Below are 24,784 nucleotides of genomic sequence, written 5' to 3'. Positions count from 1 at the left end.
CCATCTCTTTTCTAAACTTAGAATTCCCTTCGAAAAAAATTCTTGATCTTGACCCTCAAAAAAATCCCCAACAGCGGTTATCACGTCGCTATTGTCGTCACATTTCTCGCCCCGGAGGTGTTCCTTGAGCCGAGGAAAGAGAAAGAAGTCACTGGAGGCTAGATCTGGTGAATAGGGGGGTGTTCCACCATTTCAAAGCCCGCTTCTTGAATGGTAGCCATGGCAACTGCAGCTTTGTGAGCCGGCGCGTTATCTTGGTGAAACAGCACTCCAGCCCGCAGTTTGCCGCGCCTTTTCTCCTTGATAGCCTCCCGCAATCTTCTTATTTGTTCTGCGTAGTAGGAGCCTGTAATAGTGGCTCCCTTCTCCAAATAGTCCACCATAATAATTCCTTCAGCATCCCAAAAAACGGACGCCATAACCTTCCTTGCTGAGCTTGACACTTTGAATTTCTTCTGTGTCGGTTCATCGGCTCGTTTCTATGTCGTCGATTGTTGTTTAGTTTCGGGATCAAAGTGGTGGATCCAGGTCTCGTCCATGGTCAAAAAACGTGACAAAAATTTTTCCTTGTCTGCTTGGAACTTTTCGAGATTTGCTATTGAAATGTCAACTCGTTTCTTCTTTTGCTCGTCGGTTAAAATTTTTGGCACCCAACGCGCGGAAACCTTTCTCATATGCAATTCTTTTGCAAGGATTCTTTGAATACTGCCATATGAGATAACTGTGACCTCAGCTACATGCCTGATAGTCACTATTCAATCTGCCAATACAACTTCTTCAACTTTTTTCACGTTTTCTTCATTGAGGGACGTGAATGGGCGTCCTTCGCGATGTTCATCTTCCGTCGATGTTCTTCCCAGCTTAATTTCCTTGGCCCATCATGCAACTGTGGAATATGGAGGAGAAGAGTCCCCCAATGCTTCCACCAAGTCGCTGTGTATGTCTTTGGTAGTCATTTTTTTCAAGCAGAGGTATTTGATGAGAGCTCTGAGCTAGTTCATTTCCATTTTGATGTTCACTCATCGGCAGTTCATATTCAAATGAATGTAGCTCCCGGGAATTATGGTCTATTTAAGTTATTTTTTTTCCTGGACTAGTGGGTGCCTAAGAGAGAAGAAAACATTTTATTTTAATTTCTGTGTGCAATAGAAATAACCGATTATCATTACTTTTGGATCGCCCCTCGTACATGTAATACAGCATTAAGACTAGGCTGCATAAAACACATGAATATTTCTCCTAAAGTATTATGACAAGTTTTTCCAAAAATCTTTTATAGTGTTACTTGCTTATCTATTTGGAGAGAGACTGTCTTCCCTAAACAATTTTTTTTCACATGCTCAAATATGCAATGAAGGAAACAAATTTGAAACTCTTCTTCTGAATGACCATTGTTGGCCATTCATTTCATGGGTAATTTATAGCAGTATTTTAGTAAGGAAAATTAACACTTAAAACCTGCTATAATTAGTTTTTTTTATACATCTAATGGGATCTGTCAGCACAGAATGACTGTTTAAACCAAGCTCAGCAACTATGAACAGGACAAAATAATTCAGAGCACCTTCTCACTTGCTTGCCTTCCATCCATCTAACCCCTTGTCTACATCCTGTAAGTCCAGATCTATCAATGAAGCAAGATCAGGGTTGGATGGATGGATGGACCATTCATATGAACCCCTTTCTGACATCTGACGTACTATCCCGTCGAGGTGGTATGGGCCCGTATGACCACCGACGGGATAGTACGTCATCACCGATCAGCTGCGCTCACGGGGAAAGCGTGGCTGATCGCAGCTGACATCCGGCACTATGTGCCAGGAGCTGTCACAGACAGCATTCCGGCGGCATAGGGAAGCATCGCGCAGGGAGAGGGCTCCCTGCATGCTTCACTGAGACCCTCGGAGCAAAGCAATGTGATCGCGTTGCTCTGAGCATCTCCTCCGTCCTCCTTCCTGCAGGTCCCAGATCCAAAATGGCCACGGGGCTGCTTCTGGGTCCTGCAGAGAGGCGGCTTGCATGAGCCTGCTGAGAGCAGGTGCCAGCAAGCCTCCTGCAGTGCCTGTCAGATCACTGATCTGACACAGTGCACTGCAGTGTCAGATCAGGGGTCTGGCACTATATTGTCATGTCCCCACTGGGACAAAGTAAACAAATAAAAAAAACATTTACATGTGTAAAAAAAAAAAAGGAAATCCTAAATAAAGAAAAAAAAATATTGTTCCAATAAATACATTTCTTTATCTAAATAAAAAAACAAATAAAAGTACACATATTTAGTATTGCCGCATCCGTAATGACTCAACCTATAAAACTCCCACTAGTTAACCCCTTGAGTGAACACCATAAAAAAGAGCCATAAACAACGCTTTATTATCTTACTGCCGAACAAAATGTGGAATAACATGCGATCAAAAAGAGGGATATAAAAAAATGGTACCACCGAAAATGTCACCTTGTCCCGCAAAAAACGAGCTGCCATACAACGTCATCAGCAAAAAAATATAGTACTCAGAATAAAGCGATGCAAAAATAATTATTTTTATATAAAATAGTTTTTATCGTATAAAAGCAAAAAAACATAAAAAAATTCTATAAATGAGGTATAATTGTACTGACCCGAAAAATAAAACTGCTTTATCAATTTTACCAAACGTGGAATGGTATAATCGCCCCCCAAAAGAAATTCATGAATTGCTGGTTTTTGGTCATTCTGCCTCACAAAAATCAGAATAAAAAGCGATCAAAAAATGTCACTTGCCCGAATATGGTACCAATAAAAACGTCAACTCGTCCCGCAAGAAACAAGATCTCACATGACTCTGTGGAAATATGGGAAAATTATAGCTCTGAAAATGTGGAGATGCAAAAACAATTTTTTGCAATAAAAAGCATCTTTTAGTGTGTGACAGCTGCCAATCATAAAAATCCACTAAAAGCCCGCTATAAATAGTAAATCAAACCCCACTTCATCACCCCCTTAGTTAGTGAAAAATAATAAAATAAAAAAATATTTATTTCCATTTTCCCATTAGCGTTGGGGTTAGGGTTGGGGCTAAAGTTAGGGTTAGGGCTAAATTTAGGGTTACGGTTGGGGCTAAAGTTAGGGATGGGTTAGGGTTTGGATTACATTTACGGTTGGGATTAGGGTTAGGGGTGTGTCATGGTTAGGGGTGTGGTTAGGGTTATGGTTGGGATTAGGATTAGGGGTGTGTTGGAGTTAGGGGTGTGGTTAGGGTTGGGATTAGGGTTAGGGGTGTTTAAGGGTTAGGGGTATGGTTGGGATTAGGGATAGGGGCGTATTCAGGTTAGGGGTGTGGTTACAGGTTATGGTTAGGGTTGGGATTAGAGTTAGCGGTGTGTTTAGGTTAGGGTTTCAGTTAGAATTGGGGAGTTTCCACTGTTTAGGCACATCAGGGCTCTCCAAACTCGACATGGTGTCTGATCTCAATTCCAGCCAATTTTGCATTGAAAAGTCAAATGCCGCTCCTTCCCTTCTGAGCTCTGCCATGTGCCCAAGCAGTGGTTTACCCCCACACATGGGGTATCAGCGTACTCAGGACAAATTGTACAACAACTTTTGGGGTCCAATTTCTCCTGTTAATCTTGGTAAAATAAAACAAATTGGAGCTGAAATAAATTGTTTGTGAAAAAAAGTTAAATGTTCATTTTTTGTTAAACATTCCTTGAGGGGTGTAGTTTTTAGAATGGTGTCACACTTGGCTATTTTCTATCATATAGACCCCTCAAACTGACTTCAAATGTGATGTGGTCCCTAAAAAAAATGGTGATGTAAAAATGAGAAATTGCTGGTCAACTTTTAACCCTTATAACTCCCTAAAAAAACATTTTGGTTCCAAAATTTTGCTGATGTAAAGTAGACATGTGGGAAATGTTACTTATTAAGTATTTTTTGTGATATATTTCTGTGATTTAAGGGCATAAAAATTCAAAGTTGGAAAATTGCGAAATTTTCAACATTTTTGCCAAATTTCCATTTTTAAAAAAAATAAACGCAGGTAATATCAAATAAATTTTACCACTAACATGAAATACAATATGTCTTGATAAAACAATGTCAGAATCATCAGGATCCGTTGAAGCATTTCAGAGTTATAACCTCATAAAGGAATAGTGGTCAGAATTGTAAAAATTGGCCAGGTCATTAACGTGCAAACCACCTTTGGGGTAAAGGGGTTAATCAAATTTTCAGACATGCTGTTCGTTTTGTATTAACCAATGGTGTTTGGCCTCCTACAGCCATTTTATGCGGCATTCTAATTTTTCTTGGAGTTCAGTTTTTCTAAGTAATCAACTTTCATTATTTTAAGACATTGATGAATAAAAGAAATTACACGCATATAGAATGAATTATCAGTCAGCTGATGATTTTTTTTTTTTCTTTACAGGAGACAAGTGTAAAGCCACAGAATACAGCAAGATGAAGAATGCCTTATTGGAGTCACAGAACCAGAGAAATATCAGAAAGGAAACTGAGAAGGAAAATCTGGACACATTTGCTCTAAAGAAAACATTGGCTGACCAAATGTTTAAGTATTTTGATGAAGATAGCAATGGATTGGTGGATGCTAATGAATTATCGCAGGTATTAAAGGTTACATAATTCTGTTACTCACATGCTGTTATACAAATTATGATCCAAACCTTTATTTGTCCTTCTAAGCCAACATTCAAGAATATAGTATTCTACAAATCGTCTTCTCAATTCATTGATTTCTGGGAATTACAGAAAAACATAGTAACATAGTAACATAGTAACATAGTTAGTAAGGCCGAAAAAAGACATTTGTCCATCCAGTTCAGCCTATATTCCATCATAATAAATCCCCAGATCTACGTCCTTCTACAGAACCTAATAATTGTATGATACAATATTGTTCTGCTCCAGGAAGACATCCAGGCCTCTCTTGAACCCCTCGACTGAGTTCGCCATCACCACCTCCTCAGGCAAGCAATTCCAGATTCTCACTGCCCTAACAGTAAAGAATCCTCTTCTATGTTGGTGGAAAAACCTTCTCTCCTCCAGACGCAAAGAATGCCCCCTTGTGCCCGTCACCTTCCTTGGTATAAACAGATCCTCAGCGAGATATTTGTATTGTCCCCTTATATACTTATACATGGTTATTAGATCGCCCCTCAGTCGTCTTTTTTCTAGACTAAATAATCCTAATTTCGCTAATCTATCTGGGTATTGTAGTTCTCCCATCCCCTTTATTAATTTTGTTGCCCTCCTTTGTACTCTCTCTAGTTCCATTATATCCTTCCTGAGCACCGGTGCCCAAAACTGGACACAGTACTCCATGTGCGGTCTAACTAGGGATTTGTACAGAGGCAGTATAATGCTCTCATCATGTGTATCCAGACCTCTTTTAATGCACCCCATGATCCTGTTTGCCTTGGCAGCTGCTGCCTGGCACTGGCTGCTCCAGGTAAGTTTATCATTAACTAGGATCCCCAAGTCCTTCTCCCTGTCAGATTTACCCAGTGGTTTCCCGTTCAGTGTGTAATGGTGATATTGATTCCCTCTTCCCATGTGTATAACCTTACATTTATCATTGTTAAACCTCATCTGCCACCTTTCAGCCCAAGTTTCCAACTTATCCAGATCCATGTTAGATATTATTCTAATCAAATATGATCCATAATTTTAATCTTATCTGTACCAGGAAACACAAAGAGTGTTTTTCACAATTATTACCCTATACTCAAAGGTAATCTGTTAATAACTTTATACCTCCTACATGAATATATGGACATGCATGGTTAGAACATGCAAGAAATATGATATTTGTATACCCAAAAGTGCTTTTTTAGTGCTATCAAACCCTGTTCTGCAAATATATGCTAAAGAGTAGAGCTGAGGAAATAAGGCCATGTTCACACACTGTGTTTTAGCTGCGTTTTATTTCTGTAGGCAAAACCTGTTCTCTTGGCAGTAAAGAAGCTGCTTACAAAAAACAGGTTTTGTTGTGTTTTTTAATGTCTCTTATGCATGCTGATAAAGTTTAGTGCTCCCCAAAAAACATTATGCAAATTCATTAAGGTTTTCACACCCAAAACACAAATACCTAATGCCTGTATTTTTTGCTGTGTGTTTGCTACATTGTAGCACTTTCTATGGATGAAAAAAATCTGCAAAACCGCTGAAAGAAGTGACCTGTGCAGTTTGCAAAAACGCAGCATTTTTCCAAATCAGTCAGAAAAAAACTCAATGTGTGCATGGGATTTCTAAAATCTCATAGCTTATTCTTTTACTGGAAAATGCAGCTTAAAATTACCATTTAAAATGCAGCCCAAAAAAAAACCCAGCAAAAATGCAACGTGTGAACATAGCCTAATGCAGATTGTCCCTTGTGGATTGAACAAGATGGTAGCATTAAAAGCAACTCACCTCTCCAGCCCCTCCGCTCCTCACTGCCACCCACCTTCGTTACTAAGCTAAGGCTTCCATGTTTTGTGCGTGTATCTGCAAATGGTCAAGGGCTACATTGAGACATATGATGTCACCATGTGTGCCACAACCTTGGCGAGCACCCTCCTGGGCCTAGCAAACCTGGAAGACTTGGAATAGCAACCAAAGATCAGGGCATTTTACTGCTGCCAATGCTGATCCAAAGATGCGACATGGACCTGTTGGGTGGTGGTGAGGAACACAGGGATCAGCATGTGAGCAGTGAGGTGGGTGTAATAATTTGTATTATTTTTATTATTTTTTTTTAGAAATCATGTTTATCATGAACTGAGGTCTAGAGAGATCCCAGAGCATTATAAAAGATATTAAATTCACAGAGAATACTAATTAGACTTCCAGGGATTAAATGAGCAAAGAGGGCGAATTTGAGTTTTGCATTATGCTTGATCCACTCATCTCTTCTAAAGAGGATGAAAGTGCATTGGGGGCATTTCTGCATGTAAAGTGCATCAGCCTTCATCATTACGCCCTGCCTGTCACCACCATCTTCTCAGTTGTCAGCTTTGCTCTATGCTATGTTAGGTGTTTAAAGTTTGACTTTATATTTACTCCTGTAAATTCTAGCTATAAGGAAATAAGTTTCCATCCTGTAGATTCAGACAAGTTGTCAGCTGAGATTTTATGCTGCATAACCAGGTATAAGAACATTAGGGGCTGATTTTCAAGAGTTTTAATTAAGCCCATAAAACAATGTTAATGCTTGAGGAGTTTAGACAGCAAAAAATGATAAAATGATGATACAACAAAAATGGTTCTTGACTCTAATCTACAGACTGTCATGATGACTTTCGAACAGCATGATATAAAATATCAACTGCTACAAGTAATTACTTGTTTATCAGATTCATTTTGGTACATGGGCTTAAAACTGACTCTTTCACAAATTATGTAAATTAGTTAAAATATAAGAAGTAAATAATATAGTGTAAATATTAACCCCTTCACAACATGTCGTGTGTCTCCCTTTGATGTGGGCTTTGGCGCTGAGCATACATCTTTCCTGGCATATATCATCAGTTTTGAAAAGCTGACATGTTTCCCTAATAGCCACAGGTGGAATCATGATCAACCCGCGGCTGTTAATATGTTAAATGCCACTGTCAATCTCTGACAGCGGCATTTATTGTGATAGTGCTGGAAGCGCGCCACTAATCCAGCCCCTCGGCGCCTGTGTCACATGACCGCAGGCCGCCAATGGGTTGGCATGACAACCTGGGGTCTGCAGCTGACCCCGGTAGGCGTCATTGCCTGATTACTATGACCGCCGCCCAGTGGACAGCGCTCATAGCAAGTGAGCATTTCTGCTACACACAGGCGTTGTGATCATTGCCTGTGTGTAGCAGAGGTGATCAGAAGATTGCAGCTTCTAGTCTCCCATGGAGACTATTGAAGCAAGTGAAAAGTAAAGAAAAGTTTAAAATAATTTTAAAAAATTCAAATCACCGCCATTCACCTCATTCAAAATAAAACAATAAAAAATATACATATGTGGTATCGCAGCATTCAGAATCGCCAAATCTATCAAGATCTAAAAAGAATTAATCCAATTGGTAAACGGCATAGCGAAAAAAAAGTAAAAACGCCAGAATTACAGTCTTTTTGTTGAGGCAATATTGCATTAAAATGCAATAGCGGGTGATTGAAAGATCATATCCACACCAATATGGTATCAATAAAAAAACACCAGCTCGGCTCACAAAGAATAAGCCCACACCCAGCCCCAAATCACGGAAAATGGAGACGCAACGGCTCTCAGAAAATGACGCAATTTTTTTTTTTACAAATTTAGATTTTTTTTTCAACACTTAAATAAAAAGGAACCTAGATCTGTTTGGTATCAACAAACTCATAATGACCTCGAGAATTGTAATGGCAGGTCAGTTTTAGCATTTGGTGAACATGGTGAAAAAAATCCAAAAGACAGTTGTAGAATTGCACTTTTTTTGCAATTTCACCCCACTTGGAATTTTTTTTTTACTGTTTGCCAGTACACTATATGGTAAAACCAATGGTGTCGTTCAAAAATACAACTTATACCACAAAAAGACAAGCCCTTTCATGGCCATATTGATGGAAAAATAAAAAAGTTGTGGCTCTGGGAAGAAGGGGAGCGAAAAACAGAAACTCAAAAACGAAAAAGGGCTGCGGTGTGAAGGGGATAAATGGAGCAAAGTTATTAAAAAAAGCAAATGCAATAAACAAATTTTCACAAGATGTGTAAGTACACAAATGGTGTCTGATTGATAAATATGATATCCCTGCCTTGTTTTTATGGGTTTGTCCCCTTTCAAACAATTTCTATCCCTGATGCAGTTTGCTAAAAAATAATAAACTGCACTGTACTCACCTCCCTCAGATCCACCCACAATCCTCCACCGCTGCTCCTAGTGTTTAGCATTGGCTGCGGCACTCACGTCATTCCTGTCCACACAGCAGTCAGTGAGATGAGCTCAGTATTTATGAGCGGGACGTTCCATCTACAAGCTCACGGATTGGCTACCATGCTGTCAGTGTGACATTAGTGCTGCATAGGGTTGAGCGAAACGGGTCGTTCATTTTCAAAAGTCGCCGACTGTGCGGGGTCGGCCATGCGGTACGCGACTATCGCGCCAAAGTCGCGTTTCAATGACGCAAAAAGCGCCATTTCTCAGCCAATGAATGTAAATGCAGAGTGTGGGCAGCGTGATGACATAGGTCCTGGTCCCCACCATCTTAGAGAAGGGCATTGCAGTGATTGGCTTGCTGTCTGCGGCGTCACAGGGGCTATAAAGGGGAGTTCCCGCCGACCGCCATGTTACTGCTGCTGATCTGAGCTTAGGGAGAGGTTGCTGCCGCTTCGTCAGAAGCAGGGATAGCGTTAGGCAGGGTCCATTAACCACCAAACCGCTTGTGCTGTAGCGATTTCCACTGCCCAACACCACCTTCGGTGTGCAGGGACAGTGGAGGCTACATTTTTTTTTTTCCCCCTCAGCGCTGTAGCTCATTGGGCTGCCCTAGAAGGCTCCCTGATAGCTGCATTGCTGTGTGTACGCCGCTGTGCAAACCAACTGCTTTTTTCAAAGCACAAATCCTCTTGTTCCTTCCTTTCTGCACAGCTATCTTTTTGGTTTGTACACACTTTTTATTTAATTTGTGCATCAGTCCACTCCTTATTGCTGCCTGCCATACCTGGCTGAGATTACTGCAGGGAGATAGTAATTGAAGGACACTCCCTGTTTTTTTTTTTTTTTTTGTGGGAGATTAAGATTGACATTTCTGCTAGAGTGCCATCCCTGTCTGTGTCATCTCTCACTCAGTGGGCCATAGAAAGCCTATTTAGTTTTTGCTTGATTTGGGTTATAAAATCTACCTGAAAAAATCACTACATCAATCAGTGGGAGAAAAATATTGGCCTCAGGGCTTGTGTGCCACTCCTGACTCCTGTGTGCATCATCACTCACTCAGTGGGCCAGAGAAAGGCCATTTTTTTTTTTTTTGCTTTATTTGGGTTCTAAATTCTACCTGAAAAAATCAATAAATCAATCAGTGGGAGATTAATATTGGCCTTTGGGCTTGTGTGCCAGTCCTAAGCGTGCCATCTCTCTCTCTCAGATAGTGGGCCATAGAAAGCCTATTTATTTATTTTTTTTTTGGTTTTATAAATTCTCCCTTAAAAAAAAAAGGGAGATTAATATTGGCCTTTGGGCTTGTGTGCCAGTCCTAAGCGTGCCATCTCTCTCTGTCTCTCAGATAGTGGGCCATAGAAAGCCTATTTATTATTTTTTTTATTGGGTTTATAAATTTTCCCTGGAACAAAAAAAAAAAAGTGGGAGATAAATATTGGCCTCTGGGCTTGTGTGCCACTCCTGACTCCTGTGTGCGTCATCTCTCACTCAGTGGGCCATAGAAAGCCTTTTTTTGTTTTATTTGTTTTCTAAATTCTCCCTGAAAAAATCATTTTATTTTATTTGGTTTCTAAATTCTTCCTGAAAAAATCATTTTATTCTATTTTTTTTTTCCTAAAGTCTCCCTGAAAAAAAAAAAAAAAAAACAAATCAGTGGGAGATTAATATTGCCCTTTCTGCTTGTGTGCCAGTCTTGACTCCTGGGTGTGCCATCTCTCTCTCTCTCTCCAATTGTGGGCCATAGAAAGCCTATTATTTTTTTAGCTTGATTTGGGTTCCAAAATCTACCTGAAAAAATCACTACATCAATCAGTAGGAGATAAATATTGGCCTCTGGGCTTGTGTGCCACTCCTGACTCCTGTGTGCGTCATCTCTCACTCAGTGGGCCATAGAAAGCCTTTTTTTGTTTTATTTGTTTTCTAAATTCTCCCTGAAAAAATCATTTTATTTTATTTGGTTGCTAAATTCTTCCTGAAAAAATCATTTTATTCTATTTTTTTTTCCCTAAAGTCTCCCTGAAAAAAAAAAAAAAAAAAACAAATCAGTGGGAGATTAATATTGCCCTTTCTGCTTGTGTGCCAGTCTTGACTCCTGGGTGTGCCATCTCTCTCTCTCTTTCCAATTGTGGGCCATAGAAAGCCTATTATTTTTTTTAGCTTGATTTGGGTTCCAAAATCTACCTGAAAAAATCACTACATCAATCAGTGGGAGATAAATATTGGCCTCTGGGCTTGTGTGCCACTCCTGACTCCTGTGTGCGTCATCTCTCACTCAGTGGGCCATAGAAAGCCTATTTTTTGTTTTATTTGTTTTATAAATTCTCCCTGAAAAAATCATTTTATTTTATTTGGTTTCTAAATTTTTCCTGAAAAAATCTTTTTTTTTTATTATTTTTTTTTTCTAAAGTCTCCCTGGGGAAAAAAAAAAATCAAATCAGTGGGAGATTAATATTGCCCTTTCTGCTTGTGTGCCAGTCTTGACTCCTGGGTGTGCCATCTCTCTCTCTCTCTCTCCAATTGTGGGCCATAGAAAGCCTATTATTTTTTTAGCTTGATTTGGGTTCCAAAATCTACCTGAAAAAATCACTACATCAATTATTGGGAGAACAATATTGGCCTCTGGGCTTGTGTACCACTCCTGACTCCTGTGTGCGTCATCTCTAACTCCGTGGGACATAGAAAGCCTATTTTTTCTTTTATTTGTTTTCTAAATTCTCCCTGAAAAAATCATTTTATTTTATTTGGTTTCTAAATTCTTCCTGAAAAAATCATTTTATTCTATTATTTTTTTTTCCTAAAGTCTCCCTGAAAAAAAAAAAAAAAAAAAAAATCAGTGGGAGATTAATATTGCCCTTTCTGCTTGTGTGCCAGTCTTGACTCCTGGGTGTGCCATCTCTCTCTCTCTCTCCAATTGTGGGCCATAGAAAGCCTATTATTTTTTTAGCTTGATTTGGGTTCCAAAATGTACCTGAAAAAATCACTACATCAATCAGTGGGAGATAAATATTGGCCTCTGGGCTTGTGTGCCACTCCTGACTCCTGTGTGCGTCATCTCTCACTCAGTGGGCCATAGAAAGCCTTTTTTTGTTTTATTTGTTTTCTAAATTCTCCCTGAAAAAATCATTTTATTTTATTTGGTTTCTAAATTCTTCCTGAAAAAATTATTTTATTCTATTATTTTTTTTTCCTAAAGTCTCCCTGAAAAAAAAAAAAAAAATCAAATCAGTGGGAGATTAATATTGCCCTTTCTGCTTGTGTGCCAGTCTTGACTCCTGGGTGTGCCATCTCTCTCTCTCTCTCTCTCCAATTGTGGGCCATAGAAAGCCTATTATTTTTTTAGCTTGATTTGGGTTCCAAAATCTACCTGAAAAAATCACTACATCAATTATTGGGAGAACAATATTGGCCTCTGGGCTTGTGTACCACTCCTGACTCCTGTGTGCGTCATCTCTAACTCCGTGGGACATAGAAAGCCTATTTTTTCTTTTATTTGTTTTCTAAATTCTCCCTGAAAAAATCATTTTATTTTATTTGGTTTCTAAATTCTTCCTGAAAAAATCATTTTATTCTATTTTTTTTTCCTAAAGTCTCCCTGAAAAAAAAAACAAAAAAAAAACAAATCAGTGGGAGATTAATATTGCCCTTTCTGCTTGTGTGCCAGTCTTGACTCCTGGGTGTGCCATCTCTCTCTCTCTCTCCAATTGTGGGCCATAGAAAGCCTATTATATTTTTAGCTTGATTTGGGTTCCAAAATCTACCTGAAAAAATCACTACATCAATCAGTGGGAGATAAATATTGGCCTCTGGGCTTGTGTGCCACTCCTGACTCCTGTGTGCGTCATCTCTCACTCAGTGGGCCATAGAAAGCCTTTTTTTGTTTTATTTGTTTTCTAAATTCTCCCTGAAAAAATCATTTTATTTTCTTTGGTTTCTAAATTCTTCCTGAAAAAATCATTTTATTCTATTTTTTTTTTTCCTAAAGTCTCCCTGAAAAAAAAAATAAATCAAATCAGTGGGAGATTAATATTTACATTTGTGCTTCAGTGACAGTCCTGCGTGTGTGGCATCTCTCTCATTTGTTGCCACCAACAACAGAGTGTGTAACATTGTGCCTGATTTTCGTTGTGGTCTCACTCACCTGTAAAGGGGTAGCTAAATCATACTGAAGTTATAGCTCACCGTGTAATTTGTGTGACAGCAACAAATACTGTTAGTTTGTTTACGTTTTTAAAACAATGAGGAAGTATGGTGGAAGAGGTCGTGGCCGGGGGCGTTCATTGTCAGCTGGTAATGAGGGTAGTGGTAGTGGTGGAGCATCAGCTGGTCGTGGGAAAAAAAATATTGCACCTAAGTCTGGAGCTGTGGAGCCAGGTTCGTCGTCTGGCTACACAAGGCCTCGAACGCTCCCTTTTCTGGGAGTAGGAAAACCGCTTTTAAAGCCGGAGAAGCAAGAGCAAGTTTTGGCTTATCTTGCTGACTCAGCCTCTAGCTCTTTTGCCTCCTCTCGTGAAACTGGTAAATGTCAAAGCAGCGCGTCGTTAGTGGATGTTCACGGTCAGGGACAAGTCGCTTCCTTGTCCTCTTCAGCAAAAACAACAACAGAGAAGAATGCAGCAGGCGACACAACGGGTTACTCCATGGAGCTCTTTACACATACCGTCCCTGGCTTAGAAAGTGAAGCAGTTAACAGTCCATGCCCATTACAAGTTGAATCTGACATGGAGTGCACTGATGCACAGCCACAGCCAGACTACTATGCTGGTCCGTTGACTCTGACCACAACATTGCCCTCGCAGGGTGCTGATCAAGAATCAGACCCTGATGAGACTATGTTGCCCCATCACGAACGCTATACCACCGACCGACACGGTGACACAGACGAAGTTGCACACGAGCTACAAGAAGAGGTAATAGATGACCCAGTTCTTGACCCCGATTGGCAGCCATTAGGGGAACAGGGTGCAGGCGGCAGCAGTTCTGAAGCGGAGGAGGAGGGGCCGCAGCAGGCATCAACATCGCAACAGGTTCCATCTGCCGGGCCCGTATCTTGCCCAAAACGCGTGGCAAAGCTAAAACCTGTTGGAGGACAGCGTGGCCATCCGGTTAAAGCTCAGTCTGCAATGCCTGAAAAGGTATCCGATGCTAGAAAGAGTGCAGTCTGGCATTTTTTTAAACAACATCCAATTGATCAGCGCAAAGTCATCTGTCAAAAATGTTCAACTACCTTAAGCAGAGGACAGAATCTGAAAAGTCTCAATACAAGTTGCATGCATAGACATTTAACCACCATGCATTTGCAAGCCTGGACTAACTACCAAACGTCCCTTAAGGTTGTAGCACCCTCGGCCAATGAAGCTAGTCAGCAACGCAACATCCCTTCCGGCAGTGTAGGGCCACCATTTTCCGCACCACCTGCAGTATCTGTGCAGGTTTCTTTGCCAGGCCAAAGCCGTCAGGGTCAGGGAATCACCAGTTTCGTAGTAGGAAACACTGCATCTAGGGCACCGGTGGCAACAATACCATCTCCCACCGTCTCTCAGTCTGCCATGTCCACCGGCACCCCCGCTAGTTCCACGATCTCCAGCTCTCCAGTCCAGCTCACCCTACATGAGACTATGGTTAGAAAAAGGAAGTACTTAGCCTCGCATCCGCGTACACAGGGTTTGAACGCACACATAGCTAGACTAATCTCGTTAGAGATGATGCCCTACCGGTTAGTTGAAAACGAAGCTTTCAAAGCCCTGATGGACTACGCTGTACCACGCTACGAGCTACCCAGTCGACACTTTTTTTCCAGAAAAGCCATCCCAGCCCTCCACCAGCATGTTAAAGAGCGCATCGTCCATGCACTCAGGCAATCTGTGAGCACAAAGGTGCACCTGACAACAGATGCATGGACCAGTAGGCATGGCCAGGGACGTTACGTGTCCATCACGGCACACTGGGTAAATGTGGTGGATGCAGGGTCCACAGGGGACAGCAAGTTTGGGACAGTTCTGCCTAGCCCACGGTCTAGGAAACAATTGGCTGTAGCCGTTCGCACCCCCTCCTCCTCCTCTTCGTCCTCCTGCAGAAGCGAGAGCTCGTCCACAGACTGCAGTCGCACAACCACTCCATCCGCAGCTGCCACTGTTGCACACCAGGTCTCCCATTATGGGGCAGCTACTGGCAAACGTCAGCAGGCTGTATTGGCTATGAAGTGTTTGGGCGACAACAGACACACCGCGGAAGTTCTGTCCGAGTTCTTGCAGAAAGAAACGCAGTCGTGGCTGGGCACTGTAGATCTTGAGGCAGGCAAGGTAGTGAGTGATAACGGAAGGAATTTCATGGCTGCCATCTCCCTTTCCCAACTGAAACACATTCCTTGCCTGGCTCACACCTTAAACCTGGTGGTGCAGTGCTTCCTGAAAAGTTATCCGGGGTTATCCGACCTGCTCCTCAAAGTGCGTGGACTTTGCTCACATATCCGCCGTTCGCCCGTACACTCCAGCCGTATGCAGACCTATCAGCGTTCTTTGAACCTTCCCCAGCATCGCCTAATCATAGACGTTGCAACAAGGTGGAACTCAACACTGCACATGCTTCAGAGACTGTGTGAACAGAGGCGGGCTGTTATGTTTTTGTGGGAGGATACACATACACGGGCAGGCAGTAGGATGGCAGACATGGAGTTGTCAGGTGTGCAGTGGTCGAAGATTCAAGACATGTGTCAAGTCCTTCAGTGTTTTGAGGAATGCACACGGCTGGTTAGTGCAGACAACGCCATAATAAGCATGAGCATCCCCCTAATGCGTCTGCTGATGCAAAGTTTGACGCACAAAAAGGATCAGGCGTCTGCAGCTGAGGAAGAGGAAAGCCTTGATGACAGTCAGCCATTGTCTGGCCAGGGCAGTGTACAGGACGAGGTAGCGGGCGAAGAGGAGGAGGAGGACGAGGAGGATGATGGGGATGATTATATTTTTAATGAGGAAGCTTTTCCGGGGCCACTGGAAATTGGTGGCGCGGCAAGGCCGGGTTCTGGTTTTTTGAGGGACACAAGTGACGTGGATTTGCCTGAAACTGCCCCTCAACCAAGCACAACCGCAGATTTGAGAACTGGAACTTTGGCCCACATGGCGGATTATGCCTTACGTATCCTCAAAAGGGACACACGCATAACTAAAATGATGAATGATGACGATTACTGGTTGGCCTGCCTCCTTGATCCTCGCTATAAAGGCAAATTGCAAAATATAATGCCACATGAGAACTTGGAACTAATATTAGCAACCAAACAATCAACTCTTGTTGACCGTTTGCTTCTGGCATTCCCTGCACACAGCGCCCGTGATCGTTCTCACACGAGCTGCAGGGGCCAGCAGACCAGAGGAGTTAGAGGGGCAGAAATCAGAAGTGGCGTTGGCCAGAGGGGTTTTCTGACCAGGTTGTGGAGTGATTTTGCTATGACCGCAGACAGGACAGGTACTGCAGCATCAATTCAAAGTGACAGGAGACAACATTTGTCCAGTATGGTTACAAACTATTTTTCATCCCTTATCGATGTTCTCCCTCAACCGTCATTCCCATTTGATTACTGGGCATCAAAATTAGACACCTGGCCAGAATTGGCAGAATATGCATTGCAGGAGCTTGCTTGCCCGGCAGCTAGTGTCCTATCAGGAAGAGTATTCAGTGCTGCAGGTTCAATACTAACAGAAAAAAAGACTCGTCTGGCTACCCAAAATGTAGATGATCTAACCTTCATTAAAATGAACCACAACTGGATTTCGAAATCTTTTGCCCCACCTTGCCCGGCTGACACCTAGCTTTCCTATGAAAAGGTCTTGCCTGTGGACTATTCTGAATGCCTTTTCCAATCTCGTAATTTTCTGCACCTGATTGTCCAGCATACGACATGTTTACACCTCACTAAATGGCCAAACTCCCCACACGGGGCCGTGGTATCGACACTTGGCGACAGCACCCGTGAGAGTGCAGTTTGTCTGAAGAGGTGGGTGAGCCCGCTTTTGGTCGACGGCACTGCCACTGGGTCCCTCCTAGTACAATAAAGTGTCTCTGGCGGTGGTGGTGCGCACCCAACGTCAGACACACCGTTGTAATATGAGGGGCCCTGGGCCTGTACCGCCGGCCACAAGACAGTTTCCCCCCACCCCAGCTCAAACAGTGGTCTACCACTTGCAAAATTATCTCACAGCTCCACCAATGTTTAGTCTATGCGCTGACATCCTTCAATGCCTGCCACTGACAATACCATTGTATTGACATTTTTGTTATGTTAGGCCTTCGATGCCTGTCTGTGGTCACTCCTTCCACTAGGCCTCCACTGACCACACCACTGCTGCCCGTGTACCCCTGTAACCAATTTAAAATTGCCTACAGCCATGTGTTATTATTTTAGGCCTTCGATGCCTGTCTGCGGTGACTCCTTCCACTAGGCCTCCACTGACCACACCACTGCTGCCCGTGTACCCCTGGAACCAATTTAAAATTGCCTATAGCCATGTGTTATTATTTTAGGCCTTCAATGCCTGTCTGCGGTCACTCCTTCCACTAGGCCTCCACTGACCACACCACTGCTGCCCGTGTACCCCTGGAACCAATTTAAAATTGCCTACAGCCATGTGTTATTATTTTAGGCCTGCGATGCCTGTCTGCGGTCACTCCTTCCACTAGGCTTCCACTGACCACACCACTGCTGCCCGTGTACCCCTGGAACCAATTTAAAATTGCCTACAGCCATGTGTTATTATTTTAGGCCTTCGATGCCTGTCTGCGGTTACTCTTTCCACTAGGCCTCCACTGACCACAACACTGCTGCCCGTGTACCCCTGTAACCAATTTAAAATTGCCTACAGCCATGTGTTATTATTTTAGGCCTTCGATGCCTGTCTGCGGTGACTCCTTCCACTAGGCCTCCACTGACCACACCACTGCTGCCCGTGTACCCCTGGAACCAATTTAAAATTGCCTACTGCCATGTGTTATTATTTTAGGCCTTCGATGCCTGTCTGCGGTGACTCCTTCCACTAGGCCTCCACTGACCACACCACTGCTGCCCGTGTACCCCTGGAACCAATTTAAAATTGCCTACAGCCATGTGTTATTATTTTAGGCCTTCGATGCCTGTCTGCGGTGACTCCTTCCACTAGGCCTCCACTGACCACACCACTGCTGCCCGTGTACCCCTGGAACCAACATCAGAAAATATAAAAATAAGTATTTTGCTTATAAAAAAGAAAATACTGGAGAGATATCAAATGCAGACATTTTAACATTAAAAACAAACACATACAACAAAAATCTGGTACAGTACTAAAAATGGCCACCAGCTACAATAACTTTCTCCTGCAAGTAGTTAACTGAAAGGTTTTTTCAATTTTAAACACAGATATGGCATCCACCGAGTGTTGTCCTGTCGCGTCTTCTTTATATTATTGCCAAGAAGATGCAAAACAATGAAAATAATAAAATCATTATTTACCAAAAAAATAGAGTAAGTCAAAACCACATTGCAAATAAACATTCATTACAAATAAAGAAGCAGGGCGCGTCCGAGGGTGAGTATATACCTAATAAGAATATAATCACCCTCGGACACGCCCTGCTTCTTTCCGACAGCCTTCCTTCCTAAGAATCAGCCCTTCCGTGGTGTAGAGAGAGGGTTTGTTACACTCCAAGGTGTTCCCCAGGTTGCCTTTCCTGAGCTTCGATCTTCCGGCTCTCGTTTAGTAGTTGTTGGAAACTACGCTGCATTGGGCCTACAAATTGGGTATGGGGTGTAGAGAGATGGTGTGTTCCACTCCAAGGTGTTCCCCAGGTTGCCTTTCCTGAGCTTCGATCTTCCGGCTCTCGTTTAATAGTTGTTGGAAACTACGCTGCATTAGGCCTACAAATTGGGTATGGGGTGTAGAGAGATGGTGTGTTCCACTGTAGAGAGATGGTGTGTTCCACTCCAAGGTGTTCCCCAGGTTTCCTCTCCATTGCTTCGATCTTCCGGCTCTCGTTTAGTAGTTGTTGGAAACTACGCTGCATTAGGCCTACAAATTGGGTATGGGGTGTAGAGAGATGGTGTGTTACACTCCAAGGTGTTCCCCAGGTTTCCTCTCCATTGCTTCGATCTTCCGGCTCTCGTTTAGTAGTTGTTGGAAACTACGCTGCATTAGGCCTACAAATTGGGTATGGGGTGTAGAGAGATGGTGTGTTACACTCCAAGGTGTTCCCCAGGTTTCCTCTCCATTGCTTCGATCTTCCGGCTCTCGTTTAGTAGTTGTTGGAAACTACGCTGCATTGGGCCTACAAATTGGGTATGGGGTGTAGAGAGATGGTGTGTTCCACTCCAAGGTGTTCTCCAGGTTGCCTTTCCTGAGCTTCGATCTTCCGGCTCTCGTTTAGTAGTTGTTGGAAACTACGCTGCATTAGGCCTACAAATTGGGTATGGGGTGTAGAGAGATGGTGTGTTCCACTGTAGAGAGATGGTGTGTTCCACTCCAAGGTGTTCCCCAGGTTTCCTCTCCATTGCTTCGATCTTCCGGCTCTCGTTTAGTAGTTGTTGGAAACTACGCTGCATTAGGCCTACAAATTGGGTATGGGGTGTAGAGAGATGGTGTGTTACACTCCAAGGTGTTCCCCAGGTTTCCTCTCCATTGCTTCGATCTTCCGGCTCTCGTTTAGTAGTTGTTGGAAACTACGCTGCATTAGGCCTACAAATTGGGTATGGGGTGTAGAGAGATGGTGTGTTACACTCCAAGGTGTTCCCCAGGTTTCCTCTCCATTGCTTCGATCTTCCGGCTCTCGTTTAGTAGTTGTTGGAAACTACGCTGCATTGGGCCTACAAATTGGGTATGGGGTGTAGAGAGATGGTGTGTTCCACTCCAAGGTGTTCTCCAGGTTGCCTTTCCTGAGCTTCGATCTTCCGGCTCTCGTTTAGTAGTTGTTGGAAACTACGCTGCATTAGGCCTACAAATTGGGTATGGGGTGTAGAGAGATGGTGTGTTACACTCCAAGGTGTTCCCCAGGTTTCCTCTCCATTGCTTCGATCTTCCGGCTCTCGTTTAGTAGTTGTTGGAAACTACGCTGCATTAGGCCTACAAATTGGGTATGGGGTGTAGAGAGATGGTGTGTTCCACTGTAGAGAGATGGTGTGTTCCACTCCAAGGTGTTCCCCAGGTTTCCTCGCCAATGCTTCGATCATCATGCTCTCGTTTAGTAGTTGTTGGAAACTACGCTGCATTAGGCCTACAAATTGGGTATGGGGTGTAGAGAGATGGTGTGTTCCACTCCAAGGTGTTCTCCAGGTTGCCTTTCCTGAACTTCTATCTTCAGGCTCTCATTAAATTGTGGTTAAACGGAACAACTGCATTTGGCGTACTAGTTGGTTTGGGGCCTACTATCGGTGTCTGCCGCTCCTTGCTGTTCTCCTGGTTTCCTGTCCTGAAATTCCGTTTTCAGGCGCTCGTTAAGTAGTTGTTAATGTTAGACTGCATTTGGCCTACTAGTTGGGTTGGGGCCTACTATCGGTGTCTGCCACTCCTTGCTGTTCTCCTCCACTGAACAAAGCTGTGCCGCCTGTTTACTACTGTTGCCAATTTTGAACTGCATTTCGACTACTTACTGATTTGGGCCTACTCTCTGTGTCAGCCTCTCATTCCAGTTGTCCTCCACTGCAATGCCCCCTGATTAGTCCTGTGTCACCAATTTTGAACTGCATTTAGCCAACTTTATTCTTTGGGCCTATATCTGTGTTTCCTCCTCATCCTGCCCATTGCCCAGCCAGTGATAGATGAGTCTGCTGGTACATTGACCCATAACGCAACATTTCCCATGCACGCTACACTGCAAGATTGTGACCCTGCTGAAAGTCAGGTCCCCCTTCCCGCATACCATACCACCTTACACGGGGACAAACAGGAAGGTGCAGATGAAAGTGCAGGTTCCTTCATCAGGTGGGGGGAGGAATACTAGTTGGCGACGTCACTGGCACAGGGCCTCTCATGGTACGCAAAAGTGTTGCTGCCGGTGGGAGGCGCCCCCGCCGTGCAAACACACCGCTGTACTTTGAGGGGCCCTGTGCCAGTGCCAATGCCAACGAGTGGGCCCCCCTGCTTGCTCAGGTTCACAGCACTTGCAAAGTTGAAATACTTACCTCTCCCTGCTCCACTGCCGTGACGTGGTCCAGATTTCCTGGGCCCACTAATTACTTGAACCAGCCCTACCCACCACAACTTTAGCCAAATGACCCCCAATTTCAAAAGCCTTCCAATTATTATAAGGTAAATTACGCTTGACAAGCTTCATTAAGAAGAATGGATGGTTTTGACATTAAAATGGGCACTCTAGGTGTTTTCCTGGCCCCCACTCACTGCCGACTATGCTGCCCCATTGACTTGCATTGGGTTTCGTGTTTCGGTCGATCCCGACTTTACGTCATAATCGGCCGATTTCACTCGACCCGACTTTTGAGATAGTCGGGTTTCGCGAAACCCGGCTCGACTCTAAAAAGGTCAAGGTCGCTCAACTCTAGTGCTGCAGCCAATGTCAGACCCCGGAAGTGGTGGCGGAGAATCGCTGGTGGACTGGTGGAGAAAGTGAATACATGGTTTGCTATGCAACCAGAGCAGAAATTTGGCTGAAAATGTGAAACCCCTTTAATGCTTTGGCATCACAGCTAGTTTTAGACTTTATGATAAAACATTTTTATTTAGGAGCCATCATTTTTTTATTTTTTTGTCAGCATAACCAAATGACAGCTTGTTTTCTCAGGATGAGTTGTAATTGTCAGTGGAATTAGTGGAGTTCTTTTGGGGTATACACAACTTATTGACAAACTTTTATTAACTCTTTATTGGAAGGAGGATAAACAGAACAGCAATTCTGCCTCAGTTTTTTTTTTACGCTTTAAGCTTTACAGTCTGCACAATGCTGCATTAATAAAATGTTCGCTATATTCTTCAGGTCAATACAAATATCAAATGTATAGTTTTATTTTTTATTTTTTTCATTTTGTACAATAAATACATACTTTTTAGAAGAAAAAAACACTTGTTTTTGTGTCACCATATTCTGAGAGCCTTAAAGTTGTACACCTTTCCTTCAGCGGAGCTGTTTGAGTTCTTATTCTTATGAGTGACATTCTCTGAGGTAGTGCATTCCATAACATTGGTGTAGCACGGCTGGTATGTTCCGTAGCCCCCCTGAAAAAGAGCCTAGAACATGCTCAACAGAATGAACATATCCAATTGAATGTAAAAATGATTTACTGTTAATATGTTCAGTCTTTTGAGCACAGCACATTTTGTACAGGAAAAACATTGTACTGTTTGTGAAATTTTAATTATTGGGAAACCCTTTAACAAAGCTTTTACTGTATATACAGTACAGACCAAAAGTTTGGACACATCTCTTTTAAAGATTTTTCTGTAGTTTCATGACTATGCAAATTGTGCATTCACACTGAAGACATCAAAACTATAAATTAACACATCTGGAATTATATACTTAACAAAAAAGTGTGAAACAACTGAAATTATGTCTTATATTCTAGGTTCTTCAAAGTAGCCACCTTTTGCCTTGATGACTGCTTTGCACACTCTTAAGAATTGAGAGTCCTCAGTGGTTGATACCTTTTAATGGCTAACTGAAAAGATGGTAACAAATTGCAAGCTTTCGAGACTACACAGGTCTCTTCATCAGGCAAAGACTAAAACAATCACATATTTACGCACAACATAGAACAGAAAAAAAAAAGGGGGAAAATTATGGATAAGACAGGTGACATGAAGCAGAATTACCATGAGTGATAAACAGTTATGTCCATAAATATTGGGCCAGCTCTTAGATAAGGAATGTTTTATTGTCCTCTGGTTAGGGTCTCTGTTGTGATGACCCCTCATAGTATGAGGGGCAAGTTCCTTAGTTGATGTAAAAAGTCATAAATCATGCGACACATTCATTCCTGCATTAAGACTGTCGAAGGTCATCATCAGTTTATATTCCCAGACTCTTCTGTCTCTCTGAGATTTGAAGCTACCTTTTAACACAAGTAATTTCATGTCCATAATGTTATGATTTGGGAGACAAAAATGTATTACCACAGGTAGATCCATTCTTTTTTCTCTAATTGTATGGCGATGAGAGTTCATCTTTGTTCTCAGTTTCGGCCCTGTCTCCCCCACATACAGACCCCCAGTTGGACATTTCGTACAAATAATTAGGATAATTAGGTACACCACATTAGAAGTGTCGCAGCTGAAAGTACCTGGTATTTTGTAGTCCTGATGTGAATTTGGGATCTTTATCTTGTCCATGGTCATTATAAATGGACAGGTTTTACATTTTTCTGATTGCAAGGAAAGGTACCTGCAGCTGTTGGAGAGGACAGGGAGCTCTTGACAATGATGCTTCTTAGATTTGGGGGCTGCTAAAACACAGTAGTGGTGGGGGCTGGAAAAATGGATTGTAAGCGGGCATCTTTTTGTAGTAAAGGTTGTAACTATTTTTTTTCCTCTGTGCTATGTTGTGCATAAACATGTGATTCTTCAGAATTTGTTTTAGTCTTTGCCTGATGAAGAGACCTGTGTAGTCTCGAAAGCTTGCAATTTGTTACCATCTTTTCAGTTAGCCATTAAAAGGTATCAACCACTGAGGACTCTCAATTCTAAATATTTTTCTATCTACTGGCTAACACGGTACCAAGATATATATCTTTCCTGTTGCACATTCTTGGCATTCTCTTGATGAGCTTCAAGAGGTAGTCACCGGGAATGGTCTTCCAACAATCTTGAAGGAGTTCCCAGAGATGCTTAGCACTTGTTGGCCCTTTTGCCTTCACTCTGCAGTCCAAATCAACCCAAACCATCTTGATTGGGTTCAGGTCTGGTGACTGTGGAGACCAGGTCATATGGCGTAGCACCCCATCACTCTCCTTCTTGCTCAAATATCCCTTACACAGCCTGGAGGTGTGTTTGAGTCATTGTCATGTTGAAAAATAAATGATGGTCCAACTAAATGCAAACCGGATGGAAGAGCATGCCGCTGCAAGATGCTGTGGTAGCCATGCTGGTTCAGTATGCCTTCAATTTTGAATGACAGTGTCACCAGCAAAGCATCCCCACACATCACACCTCCTCCTCCATGCTTGACGGTAGGAACCAGGCATGTAGAGTCTATCCATTCATCTTTTCTGCGTCGCACAAAACACGGTGGTGATTTCCTAGCAGCTATTTTACCATGAAGGCCTGCTGCACAACGTCTCCTCTTAACAGTTGTTGTAGAGATGTGTTTGCTGCCAGAACTCTGTGTGGCATTGACCTGGTCTCTAATCTGAGCTGCTGTTAACCTGCAATTTCTGAGGCTGGTGACTCGGATAAACTTATCCTCAGAAGCAGAGGTGACTCTTGGTCTTCCTTTCCTGGGGCGGTCCTCATGTGAGCCAGTTTCTTTGTAGCTCTTGATAGTTTTTGCCACTGCACTTGTGGACACTTTCAAAGTTTTCCCAATTTTTCAGACTGACCTTCATTTCTTAAAGTAATGATGGCCACTCGTTTTTCTTTACTTAGCTGCTTTTTTCTTGTTATAATACAAATTCTAACAGTCTATTCAGTAGGACTATCAGCTGTGTATCCACTAGACTTCTGCACAACACAACTGATGGTCACAACCCCATTTATAAGGCAAGAAATCCCACTTACTAAAGTTGACAGGACACACCTGTGAAGTGAAAACCATTCCCGGTGACTACCTCTTAAAGCTCAACAAGAGAATCCCAAGAGTGTGCAAAGCAGTCATCAAAGCAAAAGGAGGCTACTTTGAAGAACCTAGAATATAAGACATATTTTCAGTTGTTTCACACTTTTTTTGTTAAGTATGTAATTCCACATGTGTTAATTCATAGTTTTGATGCCTTCAGTGT

The 24,784-nt window shown here is 42.7% G+C and overlaps 1 protein-coding gene across 4 annotated transcripts in view; it reads left to right on the top strand.

Annotated features, from left to right (window-relative positions):
* FSTL5 (follistatin like 5) overlaps positions 1–24,784 on the top strand; it is a 1,350,822-nt gene that overhangs the window by 726,016 nt on the left and 600,022 nt on the right. For all 4 annotated transcript variants that reach the window (XM_069744171.1, XM_069744169.1, XM_069744172.1 and 1 more), the window contains one exon: positions 4,410–4,606. In XM_069744171.1, coding sequence (XP_069600272.1) covers positions 4,410–4,606 — 197 coding nt within the window. The remainder of the gene's footprint in view (positions 1–4,409; positions 4,607–24,784) is intronic.

The sequence above is a fragment of the Ranitomeya imitator genome, chromosome 1 (genome assembly GCF_032444005.1).
Source record: "Ranitomeya imitator isolate aRanImi1 chromosome 1, aRanImi1.pri, whole genome shotgun sequence".
Classification (NCBI taxonomy): domain Eukaryota; kingdom Metazoa; phylum Chordata; class Amphibia; order Anura; family Dendrobatidae; genus Ranitomeya; species Ranitomeya imitator.
The sequence above is the reverse complement of the archived record's forward strand: the minus strand, read 5'-3'. Positions and strand labels throughout refer to the sequence as shown.